We start from the raw sequence: 20,304 nt of genomic DNA, 5'->3' as shown, positions 1-20,304 counted from the left end.
TTCGGCTAGCCTCATTCTTTAATGTGAAAAGACGAGGAACAGGCCACAACACAGCACAAATTTTACAACAAACAAATACAACCCCATTAACACATGGTCTGTGCCATCTCTGTTGTAAAGCTCTGGCTGGTTTTGTCTGCTGACACACCCACACAGTTCTGACAAAGGACCATCAATGACGTCTCAGGACTTACATATTCAAACACGACCTGGGAGCTTATTCAAATAGAGCTACTAGCTAGCACAATAATGTGGTCAAAAAGTTCTGGAGCAAATTCAAAATGGATTAAGTTTCATAGTATTATAGGACACGTTCATGTCATTTAAAACCATCATGGTAAATACATATTAAACATCACCAAATGCATTATGACAACTGTAAAAGCCTTCAAAAAAAAAAATATGATATGCCATTACCATAGCACTCATGGATCTCAACTGGTGGGTTGCATCCCAAAAATCTGTTCTGATCGGGTCACAGACATCAGGGATGAAACAATAAATGAATATAGTAAAATGCAAACATGCATATTCATCATAATTGTGAAATGTACAAGCTAAACTGTTAAAATGAAGGAGAAAAAGCTCTACATTTGACATCAAAGACTGTTCGGCTGTCACTATGGCTAATACTAATATATAACTTTTAGCACTTCTGTTGTTTATGCATTTGCAAAATTGCAGTTTTCCTATTCAGCCCATGTCATGTTAATCATTTTTGCATATTGTTTAACCTATCCAGTTAATTTAATATATTTCAACACTGTAAAAAAATGTCCACCTATTTCAACTTAAAAGTGCCAGTTGATGTCTTCAATTTTTAAGTATAATAAAATGAGCTGCACCACCAGTCTTATTAAAACTCGAACAACCCTAACTGCTTCAAATATTTTGACAAGTTAAAGTAATGCAAAATTTTAAGTTGGCATGACTTACTGATCATATCACTTTTTACAGTCAATGGTTGATTTTAATAACATTTTTAAACAATTTGGGTACAGTGATGTCTGATGTAAAGTCGGGCGCCTGAAGCAAAACCAGTTGAGAAACACTGATGCAAATTAAATTCACAATTTTTCTAGATTGTGGCTAGTTTCTAAACCTTCTTAATGTATAATGATAACATTAACGATAAAAAAATACACTTATGAACAATACAGCTGTCAAATGTGACTACAGTAAATTATACATCACGGGTACGAACGGACAAAAAAGATTCTAATTCTGTGGCAGTGCAATGGTAATAGAGTTTTATTTTGAAAGATAGCCTACCATAGTGAAATGGTACTTCAAATAATAGCATCTTATTACCATAGGCATGGAATAGTTTTAGTAATAATAAGACTAAATCCTCGACGATTTACAGTGGTTCTTGAAGTATATGCATGCGCCTACACGACACTTTTGGAATGTTCATCGAATCCTAGAAGTTTCTGAAAAGTTTGATTCTGCCCCGTTTCGCTCCCCTGGTTGCCATGACGATGAAAAGCGAGAAAGAACGCTTTCATGTGGCGCGCTCTGCGTCAGTTCGCCCTGCTGGAACGGACCTCGTGTATGTGGACTTAAAGTGATCTTAGGAAGCGAAAACCACCGCAAAGCATTCAAACCATTGAAGTGCTTAAGTCTTGCAAGGGAATAAACTAAAGAATATATGGCGAACTGCTTCAAAAACAAACGAATAAGCCAGTACAACCACAGGTCACACTGCTGTATTATTATTTTCATGCAATGTGCGAGCATTTAGGCTATATTAAGTAAACAAATGACTGATATACAGCATAATAAGAATGATATTTAAAAAACTCACTGTTTTTGAATCCAACTCGTGTCTGTTTTGGGCCAAAACTTTATCCACACCGGTCTGGTCTACATAGGTGACAAATCCAAAGCCCCTGCGCAAAAGTAGTGCATGCACACACATTACGCATAAGAGTTAAGTTACAAACACACAAACAACAAGTCAGCAGTGGATGTGCGCGCGCCTCCCCCTCACCTCGACCGCTTCGTAACCGGATCCCGCATCACCATACACTCCTTCACCTCGCCGAATTTACAAAAGTATTCCTTCAGTCCCTCTGGAGAAAGAAAAAATACAATGCATTTATTTCACAGCACCAGTTTAGTGACACAAATCGTGTTTGATGTAGCCTACCTTAAACTAAAAGCTCGCTGCTAGTTCAGCATTGAGACTGCTCATCTGTGACCACTTTGCATCTCAACAATAGCGCTCATTATAAAGCTCTGGTAAGCATTCTTATTATAATGTTTTAAGTTAAGCTGGGTATTTGAATAACAACGCAGGTATACATAGTGCGATTGCTCTCAGAGAGATTTTCCACTCTGCATGTTGCATTTATTCAACCACATCAGTGCTTCCTCGCTAGCGCCCTTGCTTTCACCTCAAATCTCCACGAGCTCATTATATAGATCATCTGTAGCTTTCGAGGAAGTTTTCTGACAAAACATGTCACGTATTGATCTATAAATCATCTTTTACGTAAAGGATATTTAGGCTCATGCGTTGAATGCATGCTTTGATTTTACGGTGTATTTGCTTTCTGTTACTAGCCAAACAAACATTATGAAAGAAAACACGCTCTATAAGATCACAGCAACCCATGCATGAGAGTGTTTAGTGGAAGTATCAGGCAGGACAGAAGATCACGCGTGTCTCACCTTGTGTCGTCTGCCAGCTCAGCCCGCCGATGAACATTTTGCTGAAAGGTGAAAAAGAGAGCCAGATCAGACATCTGAAAGTCTTTTGAAACGCGATTGATTGCTGATGCATGTGCACATACAGTGAACAACCCGCCAGAATAACAATAAATCAAGTGGAAAAGTGAAATTCGGCCATGATGGATGTGCGCCGTTATTTCCATTGAAAACGCAGAATTAATTATTTCCTCTCTTCTAAAAAGTAACAAGTTCGATCATCCCCCTTTGAAAGGGCGAAATGGAATGTAAAAATATAAAAGGCTGGAAACAATGTAACAGTTCCAAATGTAACAGATGGAAACAATGTAACAGCGCGCGTCCTGGAAAGAGGGAACATGGAAACAATGTAACAGTGAGGCTCCTGGCTGTTACATTGTTTCCATTTTCGCTCTTTCGTAAAGGGACCCGCGCTTGTCTTTTGTCTCCGTTGGTCTCTTCCCTCCTGGTCCAAAAACTCTCGGCTTTATATATAGTATATATAGATCTCTCGTTCGCAAGGAAAAGTCAAACGGAGCGCGCAGAAAGGAGCTTTACCAGGGGTCGTGCGGGGAGTCCTGCGTGGAGGACGACAGGCTGCTCTGACTCCCTTCTGTATCCATTCCCGTGTCCCTCTGTTGCCCGGACTGAGCCGAACGGGAGCCAGGAGTCTCCAACTCAAGAGCGGGTGGCCCGAGGGGGTGGGGGAGGGAGGGGCCCGTCTGGAGGAGGACGGGCCAAGCGGGGTTTGCGCAGACACTGAGGCCCCGCCTCCCGTTTGACTTTTCCCGGACTCTAGTTGTCGGCTCCGCCCTCTCGCTCTCCCTGGCCCCGCCCCCTCCTGCCTTCATGTGCTCTTGTACAGTAGTCGAAACGTGGTCAGTCTGAAGAAAGAGACTTAAAGACAGACGGATAGATGGATAGATGGACGGATGGATAGATGGATAGCGTTTATAACAGACCAGGATATTAAGTTTAAAAGCGGTCAAACAGACTGAATAAAAATAAAAAGTATACATTTATAACCAGACAGACAGATAGATATAGACAGATAGAGATGTAAACAGACACATATAGATAGAGAGGTAGATAGATAGATAGATAGATAGATAGATAGATAGATAGATAGATAGATAGATAGATAAAGACAGATATAGACAGATATAGACAGATAGATGGATGGATAGATAAAGACAGATATAGACAGATAGATGGATGGATAGATAGATAGATAGATAGATAGATAGATAGATAGATAGATAGATAGATAGATAGATGGATGGATGGATGGATGGATGGATGGATGGATGGATGGATGGATGGATGGATGGATAGATAGATAGATAGATAGATAGATAGATAGATAGATAGATAGATAGATAGATAGATAGATAGAGACAGGGATAGAAAGAAAATCGGTCAAACAGACTGAATAAAAATAAAAAGTATACATTTATAAATAGACAGATATATAGACAGATGAATAGATAGATAGATAGATAGATAGATATATAGACAGATGATTAGATAGATAGATAGATAGATAGATAGATAGATAGATAGATAGATAGATAGATAGATAGATAGATAAAGACAGATATAGACAGATAGATGGATAGATACATAGACAGTTGGATAGATAGATAGATAAAGACAGATATAGATAGATAGATAGATAGATAGATAGATAGATAGATAGATAGATAGATAGATAGATAGATAGATAGATAGATAGATAGATAGATAGATAGATAGATAGATAGATAGATAGATGACTGGATTGATTATAGTTAGGGATAGAAAGATAATCGGTCAAACAGACTGAATAAAAATAAAAAGTATTCATTTATAAACACAGATAGATAGAAAGATAGATAAATGACAGAGGTATAGAGAGAAGTGTGTCTGTCTAGCATATTCATGACTTCTAAGTGACTGGACTTGATCTATTGTGTGTACCATCAACTAAACCAAGCCAGCCTTCTATAGCCAAGCATTAGCCAATATCATTGAGCATCAGGGTGAGTTTGGTGATTGGTAGTCTGGACTCCAGTCGGCCTGAATTGGCAGGAAGTCAAGAGCAGGTGATTGGTGGTTTGCATGAGTGGGTGGGACTGACAGACTGACCACAACCATCTGTAGTCCTCAAGAGGGGTGTGCATTGTTCCTTGTAAACAACAGCATCTCACATGGTATTGTTGTCGTTTTTATGTTTTGTTATTTATTGAATGAATATATACTGACATTCAGAGGCTAGGCTTGACAAGGAGTCTCTGTTTCAAAAGATGAGCATATTCCTCTGGACTTGAAATCAAATTTAAAAGATGATCCCATAAACAACTATGTGTTTTACAAAGCATCTAAAATGTGGAAAATAAAATGTTGATTTTATGTTTCCCAGTTTGTTTATTTGAGTAATGCACAAGACAAATGTATGCAAAAAAAACTAGATTTATATTAAATTTTAGAAAAACGCAAACATTTATCCAAAGAAACTTGGAAGCAATGTTTCATACAGAAGCCAACAATATTAGCAGTTATTTTAAGAAAATAAAAAAAGAGCAGAAGTGCACCTGCTAAAGGACACTAAAGGGAACAACAAAGATATATAAAGGGTAAAATTTTAGTTAAAAAAAATCAATAATACAAAGTGAAGCGAAACAAAACTGATTGATCAGATCCAAAACTTCGGCACCAAAAGTTTTGAGAGCAGTTCATAGGCTGATCTGGTAGGAATACATGCCACAATTTGTAAAAAAATTTGCCTGCTTATGTATCACGGCTCAAGGGTTTGTCAGCGCGGTTGCCCTGTGTGTGTGTGTATTTGATTGTGGTCTCAGGATGAGTGTGTGTAGAAAGCAGTATGTAGGACAGCGCCCCAGCGCTCCCGACTGGAGCTATGGGCGTGCTAAATTTCTGCATGCATGATCAATGGCTTTGAATAAAGAGAACGAGAGAGAGGGGGAGGGGAAGGAATTAGTTTGAAAAGGGGGTTGAGAAGAGGTTGAAAACAGAATGAGAGAAAAGATGAGACAAGATGCATTTATGACGAATCTGGACTAGCCTCACACAGGCCTCGTTATGAGAGTGCGCAGGAAATGTATACCTGAATGGCAGAACAGAGGGAGAATAGCACAGATGTGCATTTGTTCTCATATGCAACTTTTATTCTGTTGCACTTGGCTGGCGTCTCAAACACTGAAGTTGGTTAATGAAGCAGGCACTGGAACGGTACAAAAGAGATAAAAAAGCTAAATAAGAAGTTATGCACAGAGAAGATAAACAGAGCCATTTTTAATAGGGGGAATGTGGCTAGTTATCAACTATAAGATTTTGAGTCAGAAGTTTAAATACACAAATGCTTGGTTTCTCTAGCAGTGCTTTTGTATGTTGGTTTCAAACATCTACTTCAAAACTGTTTGAAGGACAGGATTGGATTTTGTGAATTCTATATTGCTTTTTCTATAGCTTTTGTTTAACAACAAGTAAACATTATAAAGCCACACTGACATTCAGACCGGAGTATAATGAAGATGTGTTTCACAAATGTTGTCATTTTATCCAATTTATTTATTATATTTTCAGTTGGCTAAAACACTATACATTTTACCTTTTATATTATTAGCTGTCCCATTATATAATATTACATTTGCCAACCCAATGTGACATTGCATATTGTGACAACATGCAATGCGTTTTAAATGAAAAGAAACTGACTTTCAGAGCCACAACTAGCCTATGCTTTTTTCCACAATAAATGTTGATTGATTTAGCTTTGCATTATAAAAGTTTACTATATCATAAAAAGTCCTATGAAACATGATGACGAAATGTTTTGCTCTATTTCTTCCCCTATACTTAAGACAAAAACGTAGAGAAAACTAGTGTGATTTTCTTGGTCATTCATCACTCCTGTGGCTCTTTTGACTGAGGTTCTCACATAACCTCGCTCAACCCTGAGATCTCCTCCCTCATTTTGTTAAGTAGGAAAGGAGGCCTAACTTTTGACCTCTTTGTCTTTTCCTGCCTTGTCTACTTTGACAAACTGCAAAACCAAAAGAGAGTAAAGTCACTATTATGACTATAGATGTGCTACTGTTCATAAGTTTGCAATAAGTATGATCTTTTAAAAATGTTTTTAAAAGAAGTCTCTTATGCTCACCGAGGCTGCATTTTAAAAAAAAATACAGGGGAAAAAAACGTTAAATTGTGAAATATTACAATTTAAGAAATATTTTTTATTGTAATATATTGTAAAACATAATTTATTCCTGTGATCAAAGCTGAATTGTCAGTGTTATTACTCCAGTCTTCAGTGTCACATGATCCACATGATCAGAAATCATTCTAATATGATGATTTGCTTATCAAACACTTGAACTAATATATATATATATATTATTAAAGAAAGTAAACAGTCAGTAATAAAATATGAACAAATAATCAAATTACAAGCAACAGCAAAATTAAATATAATAAAGCAAAGACACAAATGAAATTAACAGTGCTTTTGAGGTTTTTCAGGTAGGTCTAACAGTAGTTTCCAAGGTACAGAAAGTTAATAAAGTAGACTAAGTAAATGTAAAATAACACTGCATAGTCATCTGTAAATTAATATTATTAATGTTGCAAAAGTTGTGTGAGTGATGTATTCTTTGTCGTTTGATTAACATTAAAAACACAGCAGGAATATTAGTCTGCTGTCACTTTTAGATAATGCACAGATCCAATATACTGATACTGTACACATGCGTTTACTTTCTCAAATGTTTGCATTAACTTATGACATAACCGACAATGTTTTCTAGAATACTCTGTATTTTTGACATAATTTTGTGTTAATCTGTCTGCTCAAGTGCAAGAAGACGTGAAAGAAAACTTAGTTTAGTATTCGCGCATTGTCTGAGATGCGACTTTCTGGGCGTGCGCTTCAGATTTGTGCGCACAAAACTTTACACACAGTGTGCGAGTAACAGAATCGCGTCTTCTTGCACTGGAATAAATTGTCAAGCAAGGTTTCAAACTTTCGTGATGATGCAGTGCTGGCCCGTAGTCAACTGTCCCGAGCGTCGTGCACGTTTGTTCATGTTCATGCATTGTTAGAATTCAGAAAAATGTTACCGGCCAACTGGCGAGTGACACCATGTCATATACTCACCAACGCCGCTTTTTACTCGCATTTGGAGCTTGGCAAGTGTTAATTTTAGGCCCTTAATGTAAATGTTTACAGTTATGCCAGTGAACCTTAGCTGACTCAGACAGTTGAACATGTATCTGTTTCTTTGACTGATTGCAGCAGTGATAGTTATCAAAAGGTTAAATTTAGATCTAGGCTTCCTGTACATTTTATGTCAAATCAATTATGTTGCCTAGGAGTGAACTTCAACAAAATTCTGATTGGATAAGAGCATCCAGTGAGCCGATCAGAAAGTAAGGGTACTTCCAATCAGCACATAAATCACCTGAACACGATGCAGTCCCTCCTCCGTCATCACACCTTTACCTTCAATAATGAAAACACTTCCCATCCTCAGGGGAAGGCGCAGCACCACTGTCAGAAGGAAGAGAGGTAAACAGAAGGAGAGAACGAGTGCATCAACACCCATTTCACTCTCATCAAAATCGCACAAAACTCCCATGTGATATCTCTCCTATCCGGATTACCTGAGTCAGAGATCCGCGGGCTGCAAGAACAGCCCGACCACCAGCCGAATATCTCTCTTAATCCTTTTTCCATGCCCCCCTCCTTCCTTCAACATATCACCACCATTCCTCTTCTCTATTAATAGGGTCACAGCGTTCCCTCTCACTGTGGGATGAAGGGGGGTTTCATTTGGAGCGTCACCCTGCCTGGTTAGTGAATGGGTTAGTGATGGGGGTCAGGACGGAGGACATGGGAACCCCCTACTGACCAGGGCACATTTATTTTTACTTTTTTATTTGTTTAACATCCGTCCGATCAGGTGGATCAGTTTGGTGTGCTCTTAAAGGGATAGTCCACCCCCAAAGGAAAATTCTGGCTTTGCTTGCTGACTTTCCTTCATCTGTGGAACATAAAGCGAGATGTTAGGCAGAATGTACAAGCAGCTCTTTTCCATATAACGAAAGCTTAAGAGCTGTCAAATTACAAAAAAGACTGAAAAAGCAATAATTGCAATTATTATTAAAAGTCATTATTCACTGAAAGTCTTGCTATGATGACTAATTTAATGATGAATAACAAATATATTTCAGACTGTTCATTACATGGCTTCAGAACCCTAATCATACCAACAAATACATTTCAACAAATGGCTATAACTCTATATGGAAATATTTCAATAATACAAAAAATATATCTTCCAGAATTTTAAGAAATTATTGACACAGACAGGTTATAATAGGGCGCCTTTTTTTCCATCTTTAGTAAAATAAAAAGAATTGAGATTTCCCTTTTAATGCCCAGCTAATGTTTGAAAACAACTATTGCTCATTCCAAGGCCCAATGTGTATCTAAGTATGTGAACACAAATGCTTCTACACATAAAATCCTACAGACTTACCGTGAAGGAGGGACCTTGAGTCATATCTGGACCAAAATAGCATATCAAAATATCAGACTTCTTTTGACTTGGGCCAGAAAGCAACATCCAAGAACATCCAACCAAGTATGCCTTGGCAACCATTTACCCTATAGTGGCAGTGAGGTTTGCATTGGGACGCACTGAGGGAGATGCAAAAACTTATTTGAATCTGAATATGCATTCTTCCCCAGTTTCTTCAAGTTGTTTTAAACTTTAAAAGCAGTTCGTGCCCTTCATCTAGAGAGAGACTGTTTTAACAGACTTTTTATTTTTGCCATTCTGGCTGCTGAAAAAGCCCAGACTGATTCAACCAAAAGTAAACTTTTTATTTTTGAAAAGCCACTACTTCAATACAGCCTCCCAATACACTTTTACATCAACCACAACTCAAACTCTAAATAGATCGTTTGGGTCACTCAAAAAAAATATTTCAGCAATTACTCACCGTCATGTTCTTTCTTCCATTGAACACAAAACGACACAGGCAGAATGCTGATCTGTTTTTTTACCTCCATGCAGTGAAGTATGGAATGAGGGGCCGTTTAGCTGTAAAAACACATTAAAAGCACTAAAGAAGTAACATCTAAAAAAAAGATCTTTGTTTGTTTTTTTAAGAAATCTTATGCTCACCAAGGCCACATTTATTTGATCAAGAATACAGTCAAATATTATTACTATTTAAAATAACTTTTCTATGTGAGTATATGTTGAAAAAGTAATTTATTCCTGTGATCAAAAAAAAAACTTAAAATATAATGACAAAAATAGGAACAAATGCAGTTTTAGCAGTACACTCATTATCCAAGTCTTTTTAATCCTCTGGTTCTGTTCGTGTGTCGGTCAAAAATGACTGAAACATTTTTATCATTATTATTTCACTGAAATGATTGTATATTTTAGTTTGATATTGGTTTTTATTTAATTGTATGGTACTAAATTATGCAGTAGTTATAATTCATTTATTCACTTTTTGAGCATGAAAATGAAATTTAAAACTTAAACGGTCATACATTTTGAATGCTTCTGAGCACACTCTTGTTTCTTTCTATAGAAGATACTTGGCAGATTATTCCTGAAGTGAAAAAAGTTTTAAAAAGTGCACTTGAAAAAAGTTATACAATTTTACATTTATTGTTATGCACAAAAATGCAATTTTAAATTTTTATATGAAATACAGAACGTTTATCAAAACAAGTTTTAATCTACAATTGTGAGAAAATCAAAGCCATTAATCTAAACAAGTTGTCTTCCAAATTTGAGGTTGAGGTTTCAAAAAATTAGCTTTAAGTAGGCCGCCATCCACACTACTACGTTTTAGTTTAGAAACGCAGACCTTTTGCTACGTTTGCACCTCCCGTCAACACTAAAACGAAGATCTAAAACGGAGAAGTTTAGAAACGCTGCCGACCCCGTTTTGCGTTTTCAATCTCCGGAGGGCGTTTTAGAGTAGAAGGGTCAAAACGGAGGACTTTAGAAACGATGACGCAGAGGGGGGAGTTCCTGGGACAAATTGTACCGGGTAATTTTGGTGGAAACACGACGCAAGTGTGAACGTTTTTTCAGGAACATTTTAACCTTTAACCGTGTGTGTGTGTGTGTGTGTGTTCACACAGAAAGTGCCAAAAAAAACCTTTACCAAGTATTGTACCATGAAGTTAAAAAAAAATTAAATTTTCGGTCAAAAATGACTGAACAGCACCGGGGTTAAGATAGCTTTTGAGAGTCACAGACAAAAATTAAAGTATTTCACTTCCACTTCACGTCTTCATTGTATGGAAAAGTGCAGCGCACACATGCAACAAAACATCTCCTTTTGTGTTACACAGAAGAAATAAAGTCACAAGTTTCATTTCCGAGTGAGTTACTCCTGCAGCGGCAGCAAATGGCTATAATGACGCGTGTTTTTCTCAGTGAATGACAGCATGAGAGGTCACAGGGTGAATCTCGGCTTGTCTCTCACGGTGCCACTGCTGTCATCATAGCACACTGTAAACCAACACTCATATAGATCCCCCCACCCGCCTGCCACATCGACTCAGTTACACTTGTTCTTTGCTGACCAGCTGCACACAGATACACGTACACACCAGAGTTTTGCATTGAGCGAAGCAGGACAGCCCAGAAGAGAAGATCCCAATCATTGTTTATTTCATTCGATTTCTTTTCAGTCTCTTGCGATCAACTTGAGTTCTGATGTGATTTTTGTGAATGTTTGGATGCGTTTCACAGTTTGCCGTGCAATTACTTTTTGTCTGTTTATCTGATCCGAACCGAAAGAAAGAGACAGACAGAGAGAGAAAGAGTGCAAAGAAATCAAATGCCAAGGGAATAGCGAGGAAGGCACAGGGACAGTGGCGAATTAGAGGGAGAAAGGGCCGAGAGCGAGAGAGGAGGGACGATGCCGAACAGCTTTTGTGGGCTTTGTGAGGCTCAAATTGTCTCCTTCTCTGGGAAAGTGGAAACTCAACACCCCCCACAGGAGGTCTGGTTACCTGGTGAGAGTGGAAGAAAGGAAGAAAAACACAACGACGGAGCGAGGGAGGGGCGCAAAGGTGCCGAGAGAGAGAAACGGGAGAATAGGGAAGAGGAAGACAGGACGAGTTGTTAACATAAAGACGGGATCACCGCTGTATGAATGAGTGATTTAGTAACCTTCTGAGAACAGGGAGGGGTTTGCGCAGAAATATTTGCTAATGAAATGCATAACCTGAATCATTTTTACCATATGATGCTCACTACATCATATTTGATATGCAAACTTCTAAGGCTTTTAAATTATGAAAAGGAACAAAACCTTACTTAAAACCCTGTTGCACACAGGTACTGTCATTCATCTGACAACAGCCTGATGTCTCAAATATGATATTCAACAAAAACACATATACTTTTAGATTTTGTCTAAAGGTTCAATAAACTGTTCTATTTTTTATAGATTTTTTAGAGTATGTTTGCATATGTTTACACATAGTTATAACACATCTCTCAAATGTACTTATGCAATTTGAATGGAGTCTCTTTTCCTCTGGCGCTCTCTTTTGACCAAAGGCAGAAGTGCTCCAGGTACATCTAACAGTTATTTATTTAGCAGATGCTTTTATCCAAAACGACATGGATGTTTTTCTAACCTGCCATGTGGCAAAAATGGTTTGGTGTGTAGACTGGCTTTTTTTACTTCAACACCCTAGCAACCACTTAGAAATCCTTTTCGAATACAAAGTAATGCCCTGGCTGACAACACCCTGAATTTCGCACGCACCACTTACACAATCTTTAGAAAATGTAAAACATATTTTTCATATAAATTAAATATTTAATTTATTGTAAAAGTATTGGAAATGTTGCCTGATTGAATGCCCTATATATACTGTTCTCCAAACAATGACTCATTTATTTGTATCAGGAACAATGGGCGAGCATGCAATGAGATCTACAGTACACAAAAAGCAACAGTAAAACAGAAAATGCGTGCCCTGCCATGGATCATAAGACTCCACCCATTTGACCTTTGTCAGGATGTTATATAAAGAAAACGGGTAACATGAGCATGGGGAGTAAACCGCACATATTGCTATTTTTAAATTATTCTATGCTGCCATCCAATAAGCAAAAAACAGGCAACACATTTACCTGACATAAAATATAAAACCATGTAAAGGTCAAAGGCTTAAGTCAGAGGTCACAAATTGTGGGTTTGCCAATAATTGTTTAAGCTCAACTATTTTTTGTGGGGAAAAGGTTCACTAAATGAAAATACATTATGTAAATTACAACCAAAGAAAAAGTTAAGAGCTAAATTTCAGTTAAATGTTTTGTCATCCGTCCTGCATTAAGTGTATTCAGTCAAATAAAATATTTAAGTATACATGGCTCTGCACACCAAAAATTATTAATTAGCATTGCAATATGTCAGGCATCAGAAAACCATACACATGATATTATAGGCCAGGCTTAAATTCAAGTCCTTATTAAAAAAAGAAGAAGTAAAGTCTCCCTGTGGTGAATATCCAGTTTTTAATGTTGTTTATATGTCTATGTGGTGTTTTTAATATGCTTTAAGACAAACCATGTGCAAATTCATGAGTCAACACCATTCCTGAGTATTTTCTCCTTAAAACTGCAGCGAACCAAAGGCAGTGTCAAAAACGTGGTTTAAAATCACTGGTGTTTCTGACGTCACAAACTACTTTGTAACCAATCAGATCAACGTGATCATCAACGAGTGGATCTCTGAGCTGGTGTGAGTGAGTGGAGGCAGGGCTAACTTGCATATTCATAGAACCGTGTATACTAAATGAGGCAAGGGTTTAGTTACATTCAAGCTATTTAAATGCATAAAGGTTTTTTTTTTTCAAGGAAAAAACATTTTTACCTATGTAATTTTGGTGATCTAAGAGTTACTACAGGGGGACTTTAACAGGATCTTGCTCTGTTTCCATCCACCAATGGGTTAAAAAGTTTAAAGACCCCTGTCTGTAGAGGAAAACTCAACCGCAATAGCAAACACTTTCCACCAGATGTCAGCAAGCATGCAAAAGAAATCAGCAGAAGTAAAAGGAAGTCTATATGCTCATTTAACCCCGCACAAGCTGTGACCCAATTCAGAGGTTGCATCTTTTGTAGGGTGTGTACTTCAAAAACCCCGCTTTCGAAGTCTACAAAGGTCGGCGTTGTTAAACGGGACGGTCTAGCCTACGGAGGACTGCTCTTGTCGCCTAACAACTGTGCCAGTTACCATTGACGAGAAGCAATGACGTTTGTACTAGACTTTTTGATTGTTATATTCCACTGTCTGAAGACAAAAAAATACAGGGTTTACAATCTTGTCCATTTCTGTACATAATAAAACTGCATCTTATTTAGATATTATCATTAGATATTCAAGTAAGTTGAAATCCAATACTTGCATTTAAAAGTGTAATCTGGCAATATATCTCAAAAAGTCACCTGTCATCAGCACGCAATGATTTCTGGGGTTAGCTAGGCCGTGAAGGATCCATCGGTTGTCTCCTAAATTGCACAGGAAACGAAGGACACATTTGGAGTCTGCATTTGAAGGAGCCTTCAAATTGGGACAGCCTCCGTGTAACAGGCTGGGACGATATCGGCCTTCGAAGGATGCAGCCTCTAATTTGGGACACAGCTATACCGCTCCTGAAATGCTCTTTCACAGGCCGAGTAATGTTCACTTTATGTGATAACAGCAAGTATGTGATTATGATAATAACCCTTTTGTCAGGAAGTGGAATCATTTTGATTAGTCACATCACTCAGTGTATAGCACCCTTGACATCTGAAACTTTGTCCTTACAGTATTATCATTATTAGTGGGTGCTTGCCAAAGGCAAGGCAATCACTGTTGTTATTGCTCATACTTATTCCACATTTTTTTCAGCGCGCTACTCCTCCCGCAGTTTTTGTCACAGACCCATGAATGAGGTGTCAAAACGTGTGGCCTATTTAGGAGAGGTGTGCTTTGACTTTGATAAGCGATAGGGGGTACGATGTTCCCCCCGCGGGCAAAAAACGGGCCAAAAAAAACCCATAGACTTAACATTGAGAAAAGTTTTGAAGTCTCATAGCTCAGAATAAGGATTTCGCAGAAACGTGTAATTTACCACATTTGAAAAGGTTCACAGGCTCTGTAAGAGCATTCCTCACAATGGGGTAAAAGTTGCACCCCTGGGGGGCAGGAGCTGCCCAAATTTCCCCATAGACATTTTTTGTAGTAACATCAAACTATTTTGGACAAAAGTTTATTAAGACCTATCTCTGAATCAAAATATCGTATAGAGATGGGGGTTGGCTTTGTTTATTTCGGTTGGGAAACAGTCTGTAAATATCACCACGGTAACTGTGTATTCACACCCTAGCAACTGTTTAGAGCCACCTAGCAACCATATTGCAACATATATAAGCCATATTTCAGCTCCACAACATCGTACAGACATGGTTGTTGGTTCGTATGCAATCATGTACAACATTGTAGCAACTATCCTAGCAACCGAGTGGAAAGGTTTGCCACTGCAAGCACCCACTCACATTTTCTTCAGGAAATGTACATTCTAGTTTTCATCCTGTTGTTGTGAAAACAAGTGATTCACCAGAATGTGTTTCTCTTCAAACAAAGCCAAGAGTGTTTCTCTCCTGTATTCGGTTCAGTGAGAGAGAATAACACACGTTAAAACTACTAAAATACATAAGTTTAGGCTGCTTTAAAGAAGTGTCATTTGAAACACATGACTTTCTTCTGTGGAACACAACAGAAAATAAACTCTTGAGCTTGTGTGCTATATTCCAAGTCTTCTCCACTGAAAGTCTTCTGCCCTGAAAATCTTCCGCTCCATCATAGCTCTTAAATCTCATTTACATTTAATTTAAATATGGTATATCAAGATTGCACTGCACTATGGAAGGGACATCAAACTTGACAAACTTAACAATCTTTCTCTACTGAAAAGCTAAAAAAGTTTATACGCGGAACCATGGGGTTTCGACAAAATAAAAGTATGCATTTGAAGTAAACAAAAAAAATTAAATGGACTGGGCACTAATGACATTTAAAAACTCTGATGGATAAGACCTTCAGCAAATAATGACTTAAACTATGTTCTGTTCCTCACAAAAAGCTATCATATGACTTCAAAATATATGTGATGTAGCGCAAAAGTCATATGGACTGCTTATGCAAACTATTCCTTTAAATTACTGATTTCAAATGACAGTTTTCAGAACCTTACAGCATGGGTTATTATAGTTACCTAAAACTAAAGTAGCTAAAATAAAATGCAAAAATAAAAACTAATTCAAAATATTAATACAATCTACAATAGTATCACTGCCTCACAGACACAACACAGCAGCAATATTTAACTTGCATGCACACCCATTGATCATGAATCTATAGGTTGATATGACAGTGCTACAGTACATTTATTTGATGCATCTATGGATTTGGTGAAATCAACCTTTGTTAAAGTGCATTAGTCCCTTTGTGTTTCCTGTTGTGTTTACATCCCTGACTCGTTATTGGTTTCATTTCCCGGACTTCTGTCAACAAGGGGAAAAATCATCTGTCAATCGATACACAGCTGCAACAAAGGGGTAAATATATTGAACATGCACTGGACTATAAACGTGAATTTGAGGTAGTTTCATAGGCTTATTGTGTATAAATCATACAATTCCCTTTGGCCCCATTAAAGATTTTGTTGCTCATTTAAATGTGCCAACTGTTAGGGTTAACAGTATAGATATTCCTAATCATTGTACTCTAGTAAGATATTAACCTATAAAAAGTATATTTGATTAAAGTCTAACTATCTAAGTGTTGTCACACTACATTTAGACGTTGACAATATCCCTTATAAATGCGTGGTTAAATTAAAGGTAGGTTAGTAAATTTTCGGAGAGGCTATCAATAGCGAGCTAGCTTAAAGCATAAGATCACCCTCCCTTCAGAGTGCCGTCTACAAAGCCACACCTCCTCCATAACATTAACTTGTACAGCAGGGAGCAAACAAAAGCATCACAAGAGACACCATAAACTACATCATGCCTCAAAGTACATACCATTACAATAACAATGAACATAAACAACTTAGAGCACTGACCTGTACCACCTGACTGCTGCAGATTCATTTCAGCATTGATGTTCCCATTGAAATGCATAAATTCGAGTCAGGAACCGCTTCGATTGTAACGTCACGGGTTTCTCTTCCAAATCGCAGTAGTTATGACGTGAATGTGAACTGTAAAAGGTGGCTGCTATTTCGGTGCTCGTGATTGTGAGTGCTCCTCCCCAAACGGACTAGTCATTTATACTTGACGTGTTCGCCGTTGCACTATTCTTTGAAACGACGGGGCAATTTGGAGTAATGTCAAAACCATCAGGAAGCAGCGGTGAGAAGTAAGGTACATATGTGGCGATGTTTGTTTTTATTACAAACTACAAAAGAACCAAATAATCTTGTAAAACCCAGTAAACCTTGAGATTATTACTTGTGAAAATAGAACAAAATATATGGATATGAAAACACGAATAAAACTAAATTAAACTACAATCTCTTAAATATTTTCTAATTTCATTAAAAAAAATATTTAAATTCATGAACATTTTTATTAAACAAGGCATGCATTAAACATGGCGAAACATAAAAAATGGCGTGCAGACCTCCACGTGAAATGGGGTACCGCGCACTCAACGCGCAAAACTGCTCACACTGCGATGACGCCATTTTTGCTGCACGCACCTTTACACTCGTGCGGACACGGAGAGTATAAACCAGGCTTGACTCTGCATAGTATAAAATGCGCTGATGATGTGTGATGTCTGCACAAACAGGTGCGCAAAGGTATGAAAATACATAAGTTGACAGGCAGGAAGGACATCATAGATAGGACCATTAAATGTTCGTCCAATCATTGCATTCGGTCCGTATGCAATGATTGGACGAACATTTTATGGTCCTACGCCTTCCACAGATATATATATATATATATATATATATATATATATATATATATATATATATATACATTTAGACCACTTAAACAATGCTTAAGGTGTCCATTGCTTACGATTCAACAGAAATAATACAAAAGTATACAGATAAAATTTATATTGCACCAGCAGGAGTGTTACTCTACTCTAATTTAAATATGGGTGGATTAGAAATATGGACAGATGACAGGCCATATTTCCTCTGAAATCAGCAAAACAGTAGATGAAAACAACAACTATTTAACCTCATAAGTTCTTAAAGTTTCATAATTAACAAGCACTGACATTGGCTGACAGAGCACTGTCTCGAATTTAAAGAGCCTTCAATGTACAGTCAGTGTAACCTTTCAATGGAAGTCTAGGGATTTGGGGAATACCTGATGTTCCGCCGTGGGAAAAATCCTTTGTCCAATCATGAAGAAAATGGTGTCTACACAGGCCAGTACAAAGTTTGGCGGAAACTCTAGTCAGAAAGTTGTAAGGGATTTTTAATGAATGTTTGTACAACATGCTGTTTCAAGCCAATTAATTAGATTCCACAAGGTTTACAATGGAACATGTTCCTATATGTGTGTCTCACATCTTATACAGTGTTTCTACACACCCCGTGTCTTACTTCCATTCAGCTCTACTGGTTTTACCGGTTGAAGAACCACGTTTATAAGAGGAGTGGCCGCGCGCAACACCTCGAGACCGCAGCTGCGAGTGCTGATGACAGGAAACGTCATTACCGGCCCGGCTCATGAATATTAATTACGCAATGTGCCGTTTGCTTAGCTGATTGGCCGAAAGTCAACGCAGTTATCAAATAAACGAATCAAACTCCTCCGAAGCCTTGCTAATGAATATTAATTAGTTTGCGTGAGTGGACTCTCCCGGATGATTACCAAGGGACGTAAAATTAATATTCATGAGATAAGCAGTCGCAGTAAGATTCGTAATTTTGAAACCTCCCCTCTTTCCTTTAAAGTTTGAACTGCACACCTATAACCCTAAAGGACGCAGACGTGTATTTGAGCTCGGAATATATATATGTACAATCTTATGGAATAATTTCTATCACTCTACAGGTAAATGGACATTGTTTGAACTTGTTTATTTGCGGATTTAATATGCTAAATGATAACATTCATTATGTCTCCAATGTAAATAAATGATAGGTTATACTTATTTCAGCAGATATATTTATTTATTTAGTTATTCTGTATAAACTGCAAAAATCGTGTATAATTTCCACGGCTGGAAATTATACAGGGTTCAACGACAGATGGTTCATTGTAAGAGACACTTATTAATAAGTTACTTATTACCAACAGGTGTAGATTACTGTGCCCCTGTTATATAAGCTTTTATTTTTATTTATAATATAGGCCTATGTAAAATCATTAATAATAAGTCATGACTTTATATAGCCTATAGTATGCTTACCATCAAGAACTCATTTAGCTACATTCATGCATATATGAAAACATAAATGAAAGTTTAATATAATTTAAATTGAAATGTACATTTAATTCAGTCAATAATGATAATGTCGTTGGTTATTAGTAAAGCGTAAAATGTTAAATAAAAAGTTTTTTTTTTTAAAGTGTACATATATTTTAAATTCAGACACGCTACAGAAATGCAGGTAAATAGATAATATTTAACCTGACTGACGAAAAAAGAAAGCTCCTCTCTGGACTGTCCATTGGGATGTAATAAGCTCAGCATGCAAAGCTGTGCATAATAATTTGCATATGTTCATGGTGAGTGTAAACTGGATATGCTTGTAAACCTACTTACTTTGAACATTAATTAACTCTGTCCTTTGACCACCAGGTCTTCATTTTATTAGAGTGCCAGCGGAGAACGACTTGTATGCATTTTAATAATCTAATTTATTTAAAGTGTCTCCATGAGCTGAACGTGTTTCTCAAGAATTTAGCAGCTATAATTCTAAACATCTTGCATAGTGGCAACTCCAATACCGATAAGGAATTGTCTGATAACCAGGTTGTGCTGCTGATTAAACATCTGTCAGCCATTAGAATTACAATATATTCGGAGTATAACATATTTTCTCCAGCTATTCATCTCATCTGACAATACTGGCTTGCTGTTAGACCGGTTTGTTCAACGAAGACAGATTCATGTCAAGCCAAAGTGAGCTAGTGAGCATTTTTTTCCACCTGTGGATAATGTTTTGGTGTTTTTGTTTGAAGGATTTTCTGTTGCTTGTGGCCATTGGAAGTCAGAAAGAACTCATCCTTGCCTAACTTGTCTTGGAGTAGGTATTTTGTCATAAACACTCACAACAAGCCAGGCTCTAACCACATGTTTTGCACTGTGAGTTTTGCACAATGATAAGAGAAATAGGCAACGGTTTCGAAATGTCAACATTCAGATTGCTCCAGTTCACTTCAGGCTATTGCAGCTTATGAGAAATTTCTCCATGTGGATGGCATTTGATATGATTTCAGAGTCAAACATCAGGCGGGAGTGATACTGGTCATTTATTGTGGGTCACGCAGGTTGTGTAATAAATAGCCTGCAGAGAAATGTCTAGTC

General features: G+C 37.5%; 2 protein-coding genes across 4 annotated transcripts in view; one reads left to right on the top strand and one right to left on the bottom strand.

Moving 5' to 3' along the window:
* LOC143749247 (RNA-binding protein Musashi homolog 1-like) overlaps positions 1 to 9,760 on the bottom strand; it is a 46,882-nt gene extending 37,122 nt beyond the window's left edge. Inside the window, exons 1-8 of one of the 2 annotated variants that reach the window (XM_077241779.1) lie at positions 9,700 to 9,760; positions 8,356 to 8,735; positions 8,154 to 8,242; positions 5,798 to 5,914; positions 3,250 to 3,588; positions 2,677 to 2,717; positions 1,994 to 2,075; positions 1,808 to 1,892 (exon numbers count right to left, since the gene is read on the bottom strand). In XM_077241779.1, the coding sequence (XP_077097894.1) occupies positions 1,808 to 1,892; positions 1,994 to 2,075; positions 2,677 to 2,717; positions 3,250 to 3,588; positions 5,798 to 5,847 (597 nt within the window). In that variant the 5' untranslated portion in view covers positions 5,848 to 5,914; positions 8,154 to 8,242; positions 8,356 to 8,735; positions 9,700 to 9,760. Of the gene's footprint in view, positions 1 to 1,807; positions 1,893 to 1,993; positions 2,076 to 2,676; positions 2,718 to 3,249; positions 3,589 to 5,797; positions 5,915 to 8,153; positions 8,243 to 8,355; positions 8,736 to 9,699 lie in introns of those variants that run through there. The other variant, XM_077241778.1, reaches the window with a different exon arrangement.
* An 8,929-nt stretch (positions 9,761 to 18,689) lies between these two features.
* tnks1bp1 (tankyrase 1 binding protein 1) overlaps positions 18,690 to 20,304 on the top strand; it is a 37,668-nt gene continuing 36,053 nt past the window's right edge. For both annotated transcript variants that reach the window (XM_077241798.1, XM_077241799.1), the window contains exon 1: positions 18,690 to 18,824. The gene's annotated coding sequence lies outside the window, so the exon portion shown is untranslated. The remainder of the gene's footprint in view (positions 18,825 to 20,304) is intronic.

The sequence above is a fragment of the Siphateles boraxobius genome, unplaced genomic scaffold (genome assembly GCF_051911475.1).
Source record: "Siphateles boraxobius isolate OS27281-9 unplaced genomic scaffold, OSU_SipBor_1 24, whole genome shotgun sequence".
NCBI lineage: Eukaryota > Metazoa > Chordata > Actinopteri > Cypriniformes > Leuciscidae > Siphateles > Siphateles boraxobius.
Note: the sequence above shows the minus strand (reverse complement) of the source record. Positions and strands in the feature narration are given on the sequence as shown.